The sequence below is a fragment of the Galeopterus variegatus genome, unplaced genomic scaffold, assembly GCF_000696425.1.
Source record: "Galeopterus variegatus unplaced genomic scaffold, G_variegatus-3.0.2 Scaffold239, whole genome shotgun sequence".
NCBI classification, from domain to species: domain Eukaryota; kingdom Metazoa; phylum Chordata; class Mammalia; order Dermoptera; family Cynocephalidae; genus Galeopterus; species Galeopterus variegatus.
The window spans coordinates 718,912-738,674 of record NW_007726350.1 but is presented as its reverse complement, the minus strand read 5'-3'; the positions used below and the strand labels follow the sequence as shown (position 1 = coordinate 738,674).

The 19,763-nt window shown below is 50.6% G+C and overlaps 1 protein-coding gene across 1 annotated transcript in view; it reads left to right on the top strand.

Annotated features, from left to right (window-relative positions):
- Positions 1 to 19,025, top strand: part of PLB1 (phospholipase B1) — a 99,928-nt gene extending 80,903 nt beyond the window's left edge. Inside the window, exons 40-48 of the mRNA XM_008566409.1 lie at positions 1,174 to 1,225; positions 2,224 to 2,304; positions 4,276 to 4,341; positions 4,869 to 4,960; positions 6,315 to 6,393; positions 7,825 to 7,929; positions 9,777 to 9,872; positions 16,492 to 16,566; positions 18,867 to 19,025. Of these exons, the coding sequence (XP_008564631.1) occupies positions 1,174 to 1,225; positions 2,224 to 2,304; positions 4,276 to 4,341; positions 4,869 to 4,960; positions 6,315 to 6,393; positions 7,825 to 7,929; positions 9,777 to 9,872; positions 16,492 to 16,566; positions 18,867 to 19,025 (805 nt within the window). The remainder of the gene's footprint in view (positions 1 to 1,173; positions 1,226 to 2,223; positions 2,305 to 4,275; positions 4,342 to 4,868; positions 4,961 to 6,314; positions 6,394 to 7,824; positions 7,930 to 9,776; positions 9,873 to 16,491; positions 16,567 to 18,866) is intronic.
- The last annotated feature ends 738 nt before the right edge of the window (positions 19,026 to 19,763 follow it).

Genomic DNA, 19,763 nt, shown 5'->3' with positions numbered 1-19,763 from the left:
CGGGGCCTTGGTGTTATCAGCACCGCACTCTCCCGAGTGAGCCACGGGCCGGCCCGAGTATCCCTTTTGTTGACTTAACTTCTCATATACATATCTTTTTCTAAAAAAGAAAAAACAACATTATTGAGGTAAAATTGACACACAATAAACTGCACATATGAAAAGTATACGATCTGATAAATTCAACACATGTGTATACCTGTGAGACCATCCCCACAATCAAGATAACAAGCATGTCCATCACCCACAGGAGTCTTCTCATGCTCTTCGTAATCTCTCCCTCCCACCCCTTCTGGTCTCTACCCACTCCCCAGGCAACCACTGACCTGCTTTCTGTCACTATAAATTAATTTGATTTTTCTAGAATTTTATATAAATGAAAGCAAAGAATAGGCACTCTTTTTTCATGTCTTTTCTCATCTAGCAAAATTAATTTGAGATTCATCCATGTTGTTGGTTATATCGATAGTTCATTCCTTTTTATTGCTGAGTACTATTCCATCGACGTACATATCTCTTATCCAGAACACCCAATGGCATCATTTTATTTATGGCAGACACGTGGGGGATGAAAGGAGATCATATTTGTCTCCCCCATCCTATTTTGTTGGAAGGGCAAAAATAAATAAGTAAATAAAAAGCAAAGAAGGGGACTGATAGAGAAATCTGGAGTAACTACAGAGAAGAAAAACGAAAGGACTAAAGAGCAGAGAGTGGGGCTCAGAAGTAAAGATTAAAGGAGTCATTAAGCCTGGAAAGGAGAAAGTTGAGGGATAATTTAGGGCTGTGACTTTGTTCAAATATACAAAAGGTTATTCTTAAAATAGGCAACCGAATAAGAAATGAACGGGCTCCACTTGCAATGAAAAAGCCTGATGAAATGTAAGGGGAGATCCCCGGTGGGAAGGTTGACCAGATCCCAACCCAAGTGGCCCCCTTTAGCCCTGCTGAAGGAGGGCTGGACCAATGTGGCCCCGAGGCCCATGGCAGGCCTTTGGTTATTACTAGGCTGAGATTTCTTAAGAATGGAAAGCCTTTCGATACATTCTGAAGGAACAAACTTTGTATAACATTATTCGTTCTGAAGCACCTCTCCTCCTAGGCCAAAATCCCATGGCTTGAGCCCTTGCTCCTGAGCCAGCTCTAACACCCCCTTCTCTTCTCTCTGACTAGGGACATGCCAGTCCAGGCCCAGAACCTGGTGACGCTAATGAAAAACAGCCCCGTGAGTACAGGACCCAGGCCACCCCTGAAATGTGCCCAGTTGGCTGGGGAGAGTAACACAGCCCTATAAGAACCCCCTCTGTGCCATAGCAACTCCTGTTCTGGGCTTGCGCCTAAGAAAGACCACACGGACCCCTAAGGAGCAGGCCTCCCCACAGAGGCTCCCGCTTTGCTTGCCCTCTTGTCCCAGGCATATCCACCCCTAGGCCCGGCTGCAGTAGGGCGAGGTGGAGCAGAGAGTTGGCTGAGATCTCAGCCTTGGCCTCTGGCAGCTTCCTGCTTTAACCAAGAGTTGGCTTCTCAGAGCCCTATTATGTAAACACAAGGTTCTAAAAATAGGCTGCTGATTCCAGTCCAATCTTTCCTCCTTCCCACTCACCCTGCCCCTCTGAAACTTCTCACCAGCACTTTTTCTTTTTAATGCACTGGGTTTATGCCTCGGAATTAAGCTCCTGGCAGGACTCCTATTATGGTGGTGGCTGAGTGGGAAACCAGCTCTTGTGGGGGCCTCCCCAGCCCCCACCCCACCTCTCAGTCCATGCTGGGCTCTTCCTCCAGATTCCCCTTCTCGGACTCAGCGCCTAAGAGCTCTTCCAGGACGCAGCACTGGGCTTCTGCCTCCAACCGTATCTTTGCCCCCAGCTCTTTCCAAGGTCTTTAGATCGCATTTCAGGGGTTGTTTATTCGCTTGGCCTTTCATGGGCTCAGGGAAGTGTGGAACCATCCACTCTCTATTTCTCGGCGGGCTGCAGCTTTCTTTAGATGATTTCAGGGGGAAAACAGCCTTTCACTGCTGTGTGAGCAGACACACATTCCTGTCGAGCTTCTCTCCTGAGGCACCAAGTTCAGGGTTGGGGGCCCCACTGTGCATCTTCTCTCCATTGAAATCCACAAAGAGGGTGAAAGGCACCAGGGAGGGGGCTGGCTGGCTAGCCTGGTAGGCACCACCTGCACGTGCCCCCCACCAAGGCCTGAACTCAGGATCTTCTGTCCCCTCAGAAAATCAACCTGCAGAAAGACTGGAAGCTGGTCACACTCTTCATTGGGGGCAACGACTTGTGTCATTACTGCGAGAATCGGGTAGGCCCCTGACCAACCCCATGGGGGAGCTGGGAAGGAATTTGCTGACCTCTGTCCTGTCTTTGCTCAGGCCCTGGCCTCCACCCATGCTTCTCCCTCATGGGAGTCCCATGCGTCTGACTCACACATGCTGGGTGAGGGCCTGGCCTTTTCTACTGCCTGAACGGCCCCTGGGAAAGCAGCCACGGTGGTTCCCCGATTCCAGCAGAAGGTCTAGATGGACCTGCTCTTTGGGCCCTGCTGAAGAGGCCACCTCTCCCACGCACACACTCACACACACTCACACATATACACACTCACACACACACACACACACACACACACACACACATATTCCAGCTAGGTAACTAGCAATTCCCACCCAGGCTTGCCTGGAGTCCCTGCCCTGTTTGTTTTAGTTTTTGAGGGGGGAGGGGAAGATGAAACAATGTTATATATGGGGTTGGATAAAATTGAACTAGTCCTGATAGTGTGGCTTGCTGCCCTCCAGGATGTCACAAGTTAACCAACCTCAGCCAGCTGGCCCTGGACCCCAGCCTCATTCCTAATGTTTCCACGGGGAATTTGTCCAGACTTACAAATTTTAAGTTATAACTTTTGGAATACAACTTGTTCTAAGTTGAGGACATCCTATATTTGATTTGGCGAGAAAAAGGCAGCTGCCCTCACTCAGAGGTTCTGGTAGAATGTTTGACAGTCACGTGGGGTGGGGAGAAGAAGGCATTTGTCACTCCTCATGGCTCGTGGGGACCAACGAGCAAAGTCTTGTTGAGAATTATCCTTCCCCACATCGCCCACACATTAGATGCAGAAGCGACCCAACCCCATGAGGATTTAAATATTGCTGTGGCCTCGACGCCGGGGATGCCTGGAAACCAGAAGTGATCCCAGAACTGCCTGCAGACACTTGGTGTAGGGAAATGCCCTGTACTAGCTCCCCATGCGAAGTCAGGTTTATACATCTGAGAGCATCTTTTTGTGAAAGGTGTGAAAGGACAGGGGGTAGGGGTGGGGACAGAAACCCTTGGACCCCCACAGTCCCTCTCCTGTTTTAACTCTTCAGCATGGACTGTCTTCTTGCTCACTCCCCCACCCAACCCCAACTCCCAGCACCCATTCAGGTGGCTGTGGGCAGGAACTCATCAGAGATCGGGTATCTGTGGAGCACTTTTCTGCACCCAGCACACAGCACTGAGCACACATAATCTCACCTGGCCTCAGCACTTTGTCTCAAAAGTTAACAGGCTGCCTGAGCTCTCGCCTCCTACAGGAGTGTTTGGTGCTGCTTCCTGGGCGCCTCAGCTCCTGCACACTTGCATTCTTCTGTGTTTAGTATGACAGCGTCCAGACACCACCCACCCTCGGGTATCAGTCTCCTGAAACCTCCTAAGGAGCTCAGAGCCATATCCAAAAACATATGCTTGTCTTCCTCACACTATAAAGCCCCAAGATTCTGTCAGCAAGCATTTAGTGAGCATCTACTATCTACCTTATACGCATCACCCAGGATGCTATGGGACACCTCTAAATCAGCCTCGTGTCGGGGAGATGGGTCAGAGGAAGAGACCCTTGGCTGAGTCATAAGGAATAGTAGAAGTTAGGGGGATACAGGAGAGCCAAGGGTTCCAGACAGTGGGACCAGCACGGACCAGAGCCCAGAGGAAAGAGTGTGGTCGTCAGGGGCACTGAAAGTGGCTGGAGAAGTTGCCAGGCCCCGCCCCATCAGTCTGCCTTTGGGTTTGAGATGTGTGGTGGGGGTGGGGACTGTTCATGGTGTCTTGGAGGAGTCAGGGATAGCTTCTTACAAGAGACTCTGTGTCAATCAGCAATAAGGACTGTGCTTCCCAGCCTGGCCAGAACCACCTCTGTACCTACTCTGCCATCAGCCCAAGCCCCAGGGCTCTCCTGTGCTCTTGTTCTCTTCTCAGAGTGGAAGCCAGTGTCTGAAGCGAGCCCCTTTTTTCTTCACAGGTGACCTACCCAGCCAGGGAGTATATAAAGCACATCGAAAAGGCCCTGGACATCCTCTATGAGAAGGTAGGAAAGAGCAACTACACGTTCCCGGGTCCTCCCAGCAACTTGCCTGTCTGCTCCCTCACTGGGGGGTTCCCTCCCTGGGTGCATCAAGGCAGGTTTTGTTCAGTTAGATGCACATTGAGCAGAGACTGCCATGAGTGGTAACCTGGATGGCATGGGAGGCAGGCAGCTCCAAGCTCCTTTGCAGAGGAAATTCTAACCAGACTGTGCAGCAGCAGAGAGCTTGCCTCTGGAGCCAGTTGGCCTTGGTTTTCAGCTGGGCACTGTGGCTTACTAGCAACATGACTTTGGGCAAGTGACTGCTCTGTGTCTCAGCTTCTCTATCTGTGAAGTGGGAGCACTAAAGAAGATTCAGTGAGATAATACAAGTTACATTCCCCTCTCTAGGCCTCAGTTTCTTCATTGGTAAAACTGGGGAGGGGCAAGGTAGATTATAGATGATCCCCAGGCTCCTTCCTGCAGTGGCCAGTGCCCTTTTCCCAGAACTGCCTGGGGACTAAGGAAGCCCACCTCTCTGCTGTCCACAGCTTCCAAGGGTGTTCGTCAATGTGGTGGAGGTCATGGATATGGCTGTCCTGCACCAGGGTCAGAGAGGGAACTGTGTTGTGCTGGCAACTCAGTAAGTGGATGGGTCACGGACTATGGGCAAGGGCACCTGGGGAGAGGAGGGCTCACAGACGCCAAAGGAGGAGACCAGTACAGGCAGAGCCAGGCAGGCCTGTCCAGAAGGCAGACATGAGCAATTACCCCAGGGCTTGGAAAACCATTTGGAAGTGCCTCTGCATTATTGGATGCCTACTGTATGCAAGCCCCTTCATCTCTCTGGACCCCAGTTTGCTTTTCTGTAAAGTCAGAGAGACACACCAAATTATTCTTAAAGCTCCCTGACATTGTCTATGATTCCAAAGTCCAACATTGGCAAGTTGCTCCCTGTTGAGAGGCCGCATAGGGCAGTGAGCTTTCAAGACAGATACAGCTGGCCTCAAGTCCTGGCTCTGCCATTTAGGAGCTATGGCACCTTGAACACACCATATAATCTCTGTGGGCTTCTTACTCTTCACCTGTAAAATGGGGATACCTTCCTCACAGGGTGGATGGGAAGCTGAGAAATAAATGCGTGGAAGGTGACTGGTCCACCTGAGACTCTCAGGAAACAGTAGTTTTTATTCTGTCTTTGATAGGATCTGTCCTTGAAATCTGGGCTTACAGGCAAGGCACTGGCAGGCAAGACAAGAATTCCTGTTGGGGGCTAGAATTCATTAAAGCTGAGGCCAGAGGGGCTCCCAGAGTTTGTATGACTATTGCTGTGGGGGAGAAGATTCTGCAGGGAGCTGAGGAGTCCTATCTGGAGTCGAGTAGATTTGCAGTGAAGGTGACCAGCTGGTTCCCATGCTCTCTGGGAACCCTGCCCCCAGCTGGAGTGGCCAGTGGTTGGGGGATCGAGATGGTTCCTCCAGAGTCTGCTGGTGTTGTGTTCCACCTTGTCAGAGGTGTTTCAAGCTGGTTGACCCTCCCCAGCTTCCCAGTGGGCTGGAGCCCTAAGGAAGAGTCCTATGCAGTTAGAACTAGAGCTGAGAGGCCTCTGGAACAAGAGTGATTCCAAACCAAAAGACAATCGTTCTCTGGAGAGATCTCAGGGGCCACAGGCTTGGGAAGGAGTGGACAAGGGCAAGGGGAGTGGGCAGCCTCTCTGCAGCGAGACCCAACATCAGGGACCGGCTCTTCTGCTTCTCTCTAAGTGAGCACCTTCCAGACCTCATGCCCTGCACTATGGTTCTGTGACCTGGGTCCAGGAGTCAGCTAGGGGTGTGTTCTGGGGGGTCTTGTGTGTCGCTCTCTGCCCCTACCCCATGTGAGGCAGCACGGGCTGCAGGTCCCTGTGGGGAGCTGCTTCCTCTGTGACAGTCAGCCTCCCAGGAGGACAGAGCCCAGCCACCCCAGGGAGCCTCGACACAAGGTTCCTTGTCTTCCAGGAGTGAATGCTCTTGCCTCAAACACTCTCAAAACTCCCCAGAGATGTTGGAACTGAAGAAAGTGAACTGGAACTTTCAGGTGAGCCCACAGCCCTCCTCTTCCTGCCCGGCCAGCCAGGAGGCCCCTGTGCTCCCTGAGCAAGGACTCGGAAATCAAATCAGGTGTTCAGCAGGGGTTGACTGAGAGCCAGCCACTCCCTAAAAGGCAGATCACAGCCCCTGAAATACTTATCCAGGCGAACTGAACACCAAGACCAGGGACGGAGGGGAGCGAGAAATCCCAAAGTGGGAGCTGGGAGAGTCCCCACCTCCCAGCCCCAGCTCAGGCCTGAGCAGCACTTGTGAGCAGCACTTGTGAGCAGCACTGGGCTCCCAGAGTAGACTCCATGTGGTAGGTCCAGCCCCCACCCAGAACCGAGCATTATGGGCACCACCTCTACCCAAGGAGGAGAGGGATGGCGGTCACTGCCCTGGCCTCCCTGCTTCCCTCCTTTCTACTCCACTCCGCCCTCCCCTCCTTAAGAACATTAGGCTTGGCCCCACCCTACTTACCCCCACCTCAAATTCTTCCCACCCCCGTCCTGTCTGCTCCCGTCTTTCCCTCGCTGGACATGCCCACCCTGAGCCTTTCTGGAAACTGATCCATCTTCATTCATGAGGCAAGTCTTCCTTCCTCCTCGAAGAAGCTTCCCCTGAGTAAACTTCACTCTCAGATATCTCCCCATACCAAACTCAGCCTGCAGTCGATGGACTTTAAAGCCTTCTCTGGTTCTAATGTTTTTACATCTTGTCCCATTTTTCCAAACAGGTGATAAACTCCTTGAGGATAAGTACATCTAGTCTATTCCTTTTACATTCCCTTTTTTGGCACTTAAAAAATCTAATGACTGTGGACTCTCATCCCCCAAAGTTCACAGGCATTTGGGGGAGCCAGTGTTGAGAAGCTCCCCATGTGAGCTGGATGTGAACTGGATGGAGCCCATGTTTTAATCAACCTTTTCATGCAGTGAGAGCTGGGGTGGCCTTTGGTCCAGGCAGCCTGGTCAGTGGCTCAGGTCCAGCCCTGCAGAGGTTTCACAATGAGCTGGTGGAGCCCTGTGCTCCCCATGTGAGCTGTATGTGAACTGGATGGAGCCCATGTTTTAATCAACCTTTTCATGCAGTGAGAGCTGGGGTGGCCTTTGGTCCAGGAAGCCTGGTCAGTGGCTCAGGTCCAGCCCTGCAGAGGTTTCACAATGAGCTGGTGGAGCCCTGCAGATGGGGAGCTTCTCCAACCAGGGACCACTAGATTCAGCTCACCTCTGGTCCTGAGGACCAGCGTAGAGCCTGAAAATGCAGGTGCTCACAAAAGGTGCAGAATTCAGGAATGTTTGTATCGTATAAAAGTGACTCCTTTAAGTCACCTTTGTCCAGGGTGGGTTCCCCCCCCCCACAGCTGCCCAAGGCCACAGGAATAGACCCTGTCTGCCAGCCTTGCCACGAGGGCTGAGCAACCTCCTCCCATCCCCAGAGTGCCATCTCCAGGTTCTCCTACTGGCGCCAGTACCTGCAGCGCGAGGACTTTGCCGTTGTCGTGCAGCCTTTCTTCCGAAACACTCTCCTCCCGCTGAATGAGGTGAGCTGTGGGGATTTCTGGATGCCTCGTGTGGGGAGGCATTGTCTTTGGCGATGAATGTATTTCCTTCTGTAAGTGGGCTTTTTCTTGACCATCTCTCTCCAAGAGGACTCCCAAGGGTTGCTTTTTCTGCTTTTATTTCTTTTCCTTTTTTTCTTTCTTTCTTTTTTTTTTTTCCTGGCATGATTGGAATTTAGATGTACTTGGAAAGAAAAGTAGAAAATCAATAGTGACCAAACTCCCCAGGCATGGACCTGATATTTGCTGGATTGGGGTAGAATGGAAAGCTTCCTAAAAATACTGATTTTCAACTATTACGCCAGGGGTGCTGAAGGGATGGATTGTGTCTGTGGACAGCTACAATTCATGTCTGTTAAAAAGAAAATCCNCACCCTACTTACCCCCACCTCAAATTCTTCCCACCCCCGTCCTGTCTGCTCCCGTCTTTCCCTCGCTGGACATGCCCACCCTGAGCCTTTCTGGAAACTGATCCATCTTCATTCATGAGGCAAGTCTTCCTTCCTCCTCGAAGAAGCTTCCCCTGAGTAAACTTCACTCTCAGATATCTCCCCATACCAAACTCAGCCTGCAGTCGATGGACTTTAAAGCCTTCTCTGGTTCTAATGTTTTTACATCTTGTCCCATTTTTCCAAACAGGTGATAAACTCCTTGAGGATAAGTACATCTAGTCTATTCCTTTTACATTCCCTTTTTTGGCACTTAAAAAATCTAATGACTGTGGACTCTCATCCCCCAAAGTTCACAGGCATTTGGGGGAGCCAGTGTTGAGATGCTCCCCATGTGAGCTGTATGTGAACTGGATGGAGCCCATGTTTTAATCAACCTTTTCATGCAGTGAGAGCTGGGGTGGCCTTTGGTCCAGGAAGCCTGGTCAGTGGCTCAGGTCCAGCCCTGCAGAGGTTTCACAATGAGCTGGTGGAGCCCTGCAGATGGGGAGCTTCTCCAACCAGGGACCACTAGATTCAGCTCACCTCTGGTCCTGAGGACCAGCGTAGAGCCTGAAAATGCAGGTGCTCACAAAAGGTGCAGAATTCAGGAATGTTTGTATCGTATAAAAGTGACTCCTTTAAGTCACCTTTGTCCAGGGTGGGTTCCCCCCCCCCACAGCTGCCCAAGGCCACAGGAATAGACCCTGTCTGCCAGCCTTGCCACGAGGGCTGAGCAACCTCCTCCCATCCCCAGAGTGCCATCTCCAGGTTCTCCTACTGGCGCCAGTACCTGCAGCGCGAGGACTTTGCCGTTGTCGTGCAGCCTTTCTTCCGAAACACTCTCCTCCCGCTGAATGAGGTGAGCTGTGGGGATTTCTGGATGCCTCGTGTGGGGAGGCATTGTCTTTGGCGATGAATGTATTTCCTTCTGTAAGTGGGCTTTTTCTTGACCATCTCTCTCCAAGAGGACTCCCAAGGGTTGCTTTTTCTGCTTTTATTTCTTTTCCTTTTTTTCTTTCTTTCTTTTTTTTTTTTCCTGGCATGATTGGAATTTAGATGTACTTGGAAAGAAAAGTAGAAAATCAATAGTGACCAAACTCCCCAGGCATGGACCTGATATTTGCTGGATTGGGGTAGAATGGAAAGCTTCCTAAAAATACTGATTTTCAACTATTACGCCAGGGGTGCTGAAGGGATGGATTGTGTCTGTGGACAGCTACAATTCATGTCTGTTAAAAAGAAAATCCAAAATCTGGGAGTTTTTCCAGCAATATCTGAGCCAGTGGGCAGCAATGTTGAGAGGCTGAAAGGAGGCATGCCCTGGGTACCTTCTGGGAGGAGAGGGGCAGAGAGCAGTGCCTTCTCCCTGGATGGTAATTTCCTTGTCCTCGGTCACAGAAAGGGACTGCTGACCTCACCTTCTTCTCCAAGGACTGTTTCTACTTCTCAGAACGTGGTCATGCCCAGATGGCCATTGCACTCTGGAACAACATGGTGAGTGGCTGAGGGCCTGATGGGCTTGTGTCAAAGGGGGCAATCTAAGGATATTGACTCTAAGTCCCACAGTGACAAACCTACTAGCTGACAAGGCTCCTTTCTCCCCAAAGCTCGAAATGGCAGTACACTTTACATGTGTGTGTATTCAACTTTATACACCCACATACCACCCTGTGGAAACATACTGGAGGGAGTAACTTTGTAAACAGATAGACTGCATCAAAATATAAGCTTCAGCCACTTACTGTGTGACCCTGAGCAAATGATCTCTCTGACCATCTGTATGAACATCTGTAACATTGAAAACGACACAGATCTCAGAAAATTGAGATACTGTATATGCAGAACCCAGAATAATTAGCATTCAACAAATGTCAGCTCCAATACCTTCCAACACTCCAGTCTCAACACATTCCCAACCATTATTTCTTTAAACAGCAAAAGTAAAGATGCAGCTCCCACCCCACTCTCAGTCCCTTCTCAATTTCCTCTCCTTTCAGGAAAAGAAAAAAAAAAAAAGTAAAGATGCACACAGCCTGTTTTCCCAGCCTGCCACCTATTTCAGTCCTTTCTGATGTGGTGGAAGGGGACCTTATGAAATGAACATGCAGCACAGGGGCCACAGGAACATCTGGCCTTATGCCTCACCCCTACCCTTTTCGCTACTAAACGATCAGCTGTGTTTGCACAGGGCTTGGCTGGTCACCCGCAACAGCTGGATCCTCTTGTGCAGAGCAAATGAAATGACTTCCCAGAAAGGCTTCTTTTGATCTAGGCTTGGTGGATAACCCAATCCCCACCCCGACCTGCGTGTTCCCTCGTTTCTCCCATGACAACTAAACAATCTACACTCCTGCTGCTTTTACCGCAGTTTCGGGGCCATGGTGTCTCTGCCAACCACCGCTGTGCAGATGCCCACCCCTGCCAGCTCGCCCAGCGTGCCCAGGGTCTTGCTCGGCTGACTCACGGTGTTGACTTTCCCCTTGGCTACACCACCTCCGTCTCGCTAACGACCTCTTCTTTGCAGAACAGCGTGTCAGCAGGTTTCATCATCGGCCTGTTTAACTGCAGACTCAGCTTTCCTCTACTTCTGTTGTCCTGGGGTCTTCCTCCTGTTGATACCACATACCTGCCTGTTCCTGAAACTTCCATCATACTCTTTCAGCCCAGGACTCTGAATCACAATCAAAATATCGTTGAGTTCCCTCCCAGCCTTCCCCACCCCCACAGTAATTTTTTAGATCAAAGTTTGCACACTATAATTCCTGAGCCTAGTTATGTTTCTTTGTGGATTTTGTTTTGAAGTCTCGTTGTCCTTCAGTGGCTGAGCCATGTGACTTCATTCTTTTTAAAAATCTCCCCAGTGAATAGGTATCTATCTATTCCCTGTCCCATTTTCCCCTAAGACCTTGGGGGAATCCACAGATTCCAAGAAAAGCCAGGAGAGCTAAGCCCTTGGCCTTTCCTTCCCAGCTTTTCCATCAGGGTCCTCCAAGCGTGCTCAAAGTGGGGAACCTCCAGGAATCTTCTAGGGCTCAATGCCATATTGATGATTCGAACATGAGAGTCCATTGGTCTCTTTCTGTGTGAATTAACAATATAGTTCTTGCCTTCTCTTCCAAGGCAGCTCAGTAGTTCTTCCTATTCACCCAGGTGAGGCTCTTACTTCATACAGGCAAGTGGGAGGGATTTAGATATGAAAACAAAAGGTGAACACTGCTATAGAACTGTATTGGGAAGACAAGACTACCTGTGATTCCCCATCCATTATTACCACAGCCATACCCTGAATTTAAAAATAACAAAAACAAAGCAAAACAAGACTAAAATCATCCACGAGTTTCTTCCTCTGTGCTATATAATTTGGGGGAAATAATTATATAGTCCAATGTTTTCATCCAAAATTATTTCAGACACAAAGCTATAGCACTACGCCAACTTTTCAAATCATCTTCTTACTGGATTTTCACCCCTAGAGTGATATAAAATAAATGATGGGCTGTTAGAACTGGAACAGATCTGAGAATTCATCTAGCCAGAACATTCTGTAGCTAAAATACAGAGACACGAAGCAATTCACCCAACATCACACAGCCGGCTAGTTAGGGGCCCAACAGGATTAGAGTTAAGGTTTTCCACATCTTCCCCTAGTGTCCTGGCCACACACCGCCCTTCCCTCAGCCCCCAACCTGATAAGTGCATACATAACCAGTGAATTCATGTCTCATAATTAAAGTGCTGTGACATAGTGTCTGCAGGCTTTGGCTGATGTTCCCAGGGTGCCCTGTTGGGGCAACAGACACATTTCATCTCTTGTCCTCCTCTCTTAATAGCTCATGCCTCCTTCTCCAGAGACCTTTGCAAAAGCAAAGCTGAAAACACCAGCAGTACCAGTGGATGGTTTCCTTTTCCTGTGCTTTCTTTTGTCTTCTCAAGGAGCTTTTCCTTCTCTTTTCTGAGACCTATTCCTCCACTGCTGCTGGCTCCCTCTTCTGCAGAAATCCTACTCTCAGCTTATATCTGCATCTCCCCAGGTGTAGGGTGACAACTCCAGCCTCCTAACGGGCCTCCCTTCCTCAGACTTACAGCTCTTAGAACAGCAGTTCTCAGCTGTGGCTGCATATTGGAATTATCTGGGGACTTTTAAAAACAATTAGTGCCTACTCCCACTTTGGAACACACTTTAGCATATCTAGTAACACCGAACATATATATTTCCGGTGACCCAACAAGTCCACTCCTAGGTATATCCCCAACAGAAAGGTATACACGTGTCCACCAAAAGATACACGCAAGAATTGTTATAGCAGCACTATTCATAATAGCCCCAAACCGAAAACTCCCCAAATGTCCACCACCAGCAGAATGAATAAACTGTGGCACATTCACGCAATCAAATATTAGGGCAGTGAGAATAAACGAACTTCAACAACATGCAACAATCTACATAAATTCCAAAATCAAGCAATTTAATACATGGGGTTAGAAGTCAGTATGGTGGTCTCTCACTGGAGGGTGAATAGTACCGGAAGGTGGTGGGAAGGGGGCTTCTGAGTCCTGGAAGTATTATGTTTCTTGATCTGGATGCTGGTATGTTCACTTTATCAAAATTTATCAGTTGTTCACTAATGATTTGTACTTGTTTCTCTGTGTATGTTAGCTTCGATAAAAAGTTTACTTAAAAAAAAAAAACCACCAACAACAAAAAAACCCCACAGTGCCTGGCTGGGTTTACCCCCAGAGAATGACTTAATTAGCCTACAGTGGGACCTGGATTTAGTACTTTTCAAAAACTCCCCAGATGATTTTAACGTGGAGGCTTTACAAAGCAATGCCTTAGATCTGTTCTCCAGAGGGCAACCAAGTAATATGTATAAAAGAAAACCTGACTAAGTCACTACCTCGATTTCAAACTTCCAAGGCCTCCCACCTCCGAAGGACACAGGAGGCCAGGCCACTTAGCACAGCGCATGAGGCCTTCCAGGAGCTGGCCTCTCTGGCTTCTGCTCCCACCGGCTCTGCCTCGCACTTTGCAGTCTAGGAACTCGTGGACTTCCCTGCACCACCCAAGCTGTTCCACACCTGTGTCTTTGCTCTTGCTCATCCCCTTAGCTTGGCTTGCCCTTCTCACCCACCTCAACAGTCAACTCCAGTGCCAGCTTCTGCAAGAAGCCTCCTCTGAATCCCCAGAGCAGGCCAGTGGCCCTCCCAGCTCCATTTCACCCTACCCAGTCCTGTCATTTGCTATGCCATCGCTATGCACAGTGCCTGGCTTAGGAAAAGTTGGTTCTAGGAGAAACAGCTCCATTTCCTGTGGTCAGCTCCAGGCCGTCTTCCCCTCAGCTTCTCCCCTTAGGGCTTCCTGACTTCAATTCATCCATCCATCCTTCCATCCATCCAACAACTACTCACTGAGCACCACTGTGTGGTAGGTACCGTTCCAGGTGCAGAGATTCAGCAGTGAAAAGGAAAATATCCCTGCTGTCATGGAGCATGCAGTCTAGTGGAGAAAAGACAGGGAATAAACAAGTAGACAAATTAACAAGGTAATTTCTGACCACATTCAGGGCTTTAAAAAAGAAAAATCAAGCAGGGTAATGTGACAGAAATGGTGGGGAATATGGGGGCCTCACTGAGGAACTGACACGTGAACTGTGAACTGAACGTCACAAGTTGCCAGGCAGGCAGAGATCTGGGGCCAGAGTGTTCTAGACAGAGGAAATAGGACCTATGCGGGCTTGGAGTCAGGAATGAGCTTAAGTGTCTGAAGAACTTAAAGGCCAGTATGAGTGGAGGGAAGCTAGCAAGGTCAAAGGGGTGGGCAGGGGCCAGGTCCTTGGATGCTTTTAAACCGGGAGTGCTATGCTCTGCTGTACGCTCTGGCTGCTGCATGGAGATGGACTGGGAGGAAGCAAGAGCGGAACTGGGAAGACCATTAGGAGGCCACTTGGTGTTCAGGCGAGAGATGAAGGTGTCTGGGACCACGGTGATGGCTGTGGAGACAGAGAGATGTGGTCAGATTTGGGATGTGTTTTGGACTGGTCGATGGATGAGGGAAAAGAGGGACAAAGGATGACTTTTTGGTTTGGGGTCTAAGAAATCAGATGAATGGTTGAATTGGTAGAGAGCAACCGGCCTGGGAGGGAAAAATCAAGGGTTCTATTTTGGACATGGTAAGTGTGAACTGCCTTCCAGATGTCCACAAAGAGGTATTAGGTATGCTGTTAAATAATAGGAGTCTGGAGCTCAGAGCAGAGGCCAAAGCTGGAGGTTTAAAAAATCTTTAGCATAAAGGTGATATTCTAAACCGTGGGATTAAGTGCGAGCTCCTAGAGAAAGAATAGGTAGAAAAGAATGTAGGGCCAACGACCAAGCCCTAGGGCTTTCATTCCAACTTTTGATGCCAGTGAGAGATGAGGGGATGGGGGGGAAACGAGGGAGGGAAACGTGGAGCACGCATGTCCAGAGAGCCAAGAGAAGGGAGTGTTGCAAGAGGGGGTGTCAATTTTGACAAGTGCTGCTGAGAAGCCAAGTGAGATGAAGACAAAATGACCATATGAAGGTCACTGGCGACCTTGACCAGAGCTTGTCCAGTGATGGAGACCGTAGACTGATCTGAACAAGTGGTAGAGAGATCGGGAGGTCGGGAAGTGCAGCCAGTGACTACGGGCAACTCTTTCAGGAAGTTATGAGGAGGATAGCCCAGGCAGGTGGAGGGGATGTGGGAGGAGAGGGCAGGCAAAGGACGGGAGATATCAGAGTAGCTTGTGTGCTGACGGAAGGAACCAGCAGAAAGGGAGAAACTGATGTGCTCAAACCCATGTGATCGTGACCTTCTGCTGTGCCACTTAGTTCCTGGGTTCCCGAAATATCACTGGGAATCTGCCAACCTGACCTTTAGCACCCATTCTGTCACTAGGTGATTCTGTTACAATAGGCTCGAGTTTCCTCAGCTCTAAGAAAGTGGGCATAACACTATCTCACGTGTGTAAGCCACCCCCTGCTCTCATGTGCTTTTGTGTCATCTTCTCATTTGATGCTCACAATCTACCCAAGGGCAGGATTTCTTGCCTGGCCCTAACCTTGGTGGGTTAAGTAACCTGCACAGTTCATTATCAGCAGAACCAGGACCCCAGCAATCTGCCCCCTGTGCTCAGTCCAGTCACCATGGCATCTCCCCAGGACCAGGGCCACCCTTCCTCCCCTAAGTGTGTTACTAGGAAACAGATATAGAAGGCCTTATGCCAACAGAAAGCGAGATCAGGGGCCAGTGTGTTCACTAGCTTGGAGAGCATACTTCCAGTTCTCTCTTGGGCAGTACCTGGTGGTCAGTAACAGGCAGGGAAGCAGATTCTGTCATGGGTGAGGCTAGACCTTCAGGACAGAGTATGCAAATAGGTGACAGTGCCAGGGGTCCATTCTTCTCAGTGCTGGCCACATGTCAGGGGGCAGGCTACAGGCTAATGATGCCAGGGATGGGGCATCCAGCTCATTCTTAGGGGATCCTGGGATCAAAAGTACATGCAGACCCCATCTGAACCACAGTTACTCCCAGGAATGTTTCAAGTAAATTTTTTCATCTATGCAAAAAACATACAAAGTAGCTCAAGTGAGAAAGGTTGACAAGCCAAGTGTAGTAATGATGTCACGGAAACCAACATGTTTTCAAAGTTGTCCCGAAATTGACTAGCCCCACGCACTCCGAGAAGTTGGTAAGTATGGTTATCACCATTTTATAAAATTGAAAATACAGTGTCTGCAATCACAGCCACCCACAAGGGAAGCCAGGCAAGGGAAGCTCTGGTCCCAGCCCTTCCACAAACTCACTGTGGACTCTGGACAGGTCAGTCTCTCCTGTGCCTCAGTGTCCTCCTCGGTAAATCCAGGGGCATAGACTCAGAGTCCCGCCCTGCTCTGACGGACTGTGGCTTGTCACACTGTGAGTCAGAAGTCAGTTCCAGTCAGCTCCTGGCTGCTGGTCTCGGTCTGTGTCTTGCCACTTGGCTGGTTTCAACCCACCCTTCCAAAGGAGAGAATCTGGTGGGAGATACTTCCTCCACCTGGGAAGCCTCTCTCAGCTTTGGAGGGAGTCAAGGTGTCCTTTTTCTGTCTGTAGCTGGAGCCAGTGGGCCGTAAGACGACCTTCAACAACTTCTCCCACAGCCGAGCCCAACTCAAGTGCCCCTCTCCGGTGAGTAAACGTCCTGCCCCCAAGGCTTTATCATGTGACCTTCATTCGCTACCAGCATGCTCAGATCTCGCCTCCCTCACTGCCAGGGAAACCTCAGCTGCTCGGGGTGTGGGCGGCATGGAGGGAGGTGGGGAGAATTCAGCAGCTCCAACTGAAGTGAGAAAGTCATTCAGGGAGGCAGACCCGCGAGCACCGGCCAGGGGACTTGAGTCACCCATTACTTCTGAGGGACCAGACTTGTCTTCGATCTTAAACATGTGTCCAGGAACTCTCCCATGCCAGGCACTGTCCAAGGAGCTGAGGACTGCAGGGGCAAAGATAAGACACAGTGTCTGTCTTGGAGCCTACAGTCGTCCTCCTCCTCCCTGGCCATGCCCACTGTCCGCACCTGGACCACTGACAGAGGCCCTCACTTGTCTCTCCAGCTCTCCTCTCCCCCTTCCATTCTCCATCCATCCTGCACTTGCTGCCAGACACAGATCAGCCTTCCTGGAAAGCAATTCCAGTCCTGTCAAGGCTGCCAGAGAGCTTTGCCTGGTCCCCACTGCCTATTGACCAGAGTCCAGCAGGGAGCGTCCCCTCCTTCTGTGATACACTCTCTACACTCCCAGCAAATGGACCACTTCCCAGACAAGCCCCACGATTGCCCACATCTGTGCCTTTATTTTTGCCATTTGCTCCTCCGGGAGGGTCACCCCTCACATCTCTGCCTATAAAAATGTCCACCTCCTTTCAGACCCAGATGCTGCCCTCTCTGGGCTGCAGTTCCACCTTATCTTACCATACCATTCCTGCCCCCAGACACACACGGTCTCTCTCTTCTGTTTGTACCCTCCCACGACACTGACCCATTCTCCTTTACGATGTGACTGTTTCTGTACACGTGTCATCTCCCTATTGGACAATGAGAGAAGACAACATGTCTTAACCCTCAGGTGCTCATCACAGCTCCTAGCACGGGGCTCAACACAGCAGGTGCTCAATTAATGTTCACTGAGAGAGAGGAAAGTGGAGAGGTGGGACTTGAGTCACCCATTACTTCTGAGGGACCAGACTTGTCTTCGATCTTAAACATGTGTCCAGGAACTCTCCCATGCCAGGCACTGTCCAAGGAGCTGAGGACTGCAGGGGCAAAGATAAGACACAGTGTCTGTCTTGGAGCCTACAGTCGTCCTCCTCCTCCCTGGCCATGCCCACTGTCCGCACCTGGACCACTGACAGAGGCCCTCACTTGTCTCTCCAGCTCTCCTCTCCCCCTTCCATTCTCCATCCATCCTGCACTTGCTGCCAGACACAGATCAGCCTTCCTGGAAAGCAATTCCAGTCCTGTCAAGGCTGCCAGAGAGCTTTGCCTGGTCCCCACTGCCTATTGACCAGAGTCCAGCAGGGAGCGTCCCCTCCTTCTGTGATACACTCTCTACACTCCCAGCAAATGGACCACTTCCCAGACAAGCCCCACGATTGCCCACATCTGTGCCTTTATTTTTGCCATTTGCTCCTCCGGGAGGGTCACCCCTCACATCTCTGCCTATAAAAATGTCCACCTCCTTTCAGACCCAGATGCTGCCCTCTCTGGGCTGCAGTTCCACCTTATCTTACCATACCATTCCTGCCCCCAGACACACATGGTCTCTCTCTTCTGTTTGTACCCTCCCACGACACTGACCCATTCTCCTTTACGATGTGACTGTTTCTGTACACGTGTCATCTCCCTATTGGACAATGAGAGAAGACAACATGTCTTAACCCTCAGGTGCTCATCACAGCTCCTAGCACGGGGCTCAACACAGCAGGTGCTCAATTAATGTTCACTGAGAGAGAGGAAAGTGGAGAGGTGGGAGGAAGGAGAGAACCCAGGAGGCAGCCCAAATGCCACCTCTCCCTGCCCGTCTCATTTTGGGTTCTTCGATCTCTAGCAGAACCAGCCATTCTGCCCCATTGACCTTCCCTGACCCCTGGGTACTCCTGGGATGGGATGATGGAACAGTTGTCCAGTAGTGACCGGGAGGAGACAGAGGTGGGGGCTCTCCCAGATCCCCAGGATTCTCTTCCACTGGTCACCTATCAGTTCCCAATCTTTCAAAATTAGCTTTGGCAGGAAAGGAAATGCTGGTGAGAAGTGAGAAGGGGGTTACAGTTGGGTGTTGACCACGTCAGATGCCCATCCTGTAGGTTGGGCAGAGCTGTGCAGATGTGCGAGGCTATGCACTATCTCAGGGATGGGACTAAGCAGGTCTTAGAAAGCAGACGGATGGCTGACGGAGGCCAGTAACCTCCGACCCTCCTCTCCTCCTGCACAGGAGAACCCCTACCTCTACACTCTGCGGAACAGTCGGCTCCTCCCGGACCAGACTCGGAAAATCCCCAAGATAATCTACTGGGCTGTCCCACTGGCGGGAGGAGCTGGCCTTCTAGCTGGTGCTGTGATCATGGGCGTGGTTGGCATGAGAGGCGGCTAGAAGCAAGATCCTCCAGCGAGCCTGGACGCCGAGGGCCTCTAGGCCCCTGCGTGCAGGTCCTCACCCCAAATTCCCCAGCCACACTCCTCACTGGCCCCTCTAAGAGAGGCGGCTAGAAGCAAGATCCTCCAGCGAGCCTGGACGCCGAGGGCCTCTAGGCCCCTGTGTGCAGGTCCTCACCCCAAATTCCCCAGCCACACTCCTCACTGGCCCCTCTAATACAGCCACTCCTGGCCACCGCAGACAGACTTGCTTCAATACCTGGTGACATAGAGGGCCAAAGGGACCATCGCAACAGCTTAGGGCCTGGTCTTTTCCCAGATCTAGGTTCCCGGAATTGGCACATTTAAATAAAGGCCAAAGCTGCTCTATTCTTGGGTTAGCTCACTTGAAGCGCTCACCTTCCCTCTGCTGTGTGGCACAGGCAGAGGAGCCAAAGCCTTTCGTGGCCTGTCTCAGGCAGAGGTTTCCAAGTGACAGCAGACCGGAGTCCAGACCAGTCCCAGCAGGTGCCATCTCAGCACCACACTCAGCACATCGCTGCCAAACCCACTATTTCAAAGGTAGGAAGAATGCTGGTCACCAGGTGGTGGCTAGAATTGTGAAGCTAGCTGGCTACCATTCAATTCAATCCTACACATACCTGCTAAGCACTGTTTGGTACCCAGGACAATGCAGAGCATTGTGATGCCTCCAAGTTTGTGCATGTCCGAGCCTGGCCGAGAAGACAAACTCCTT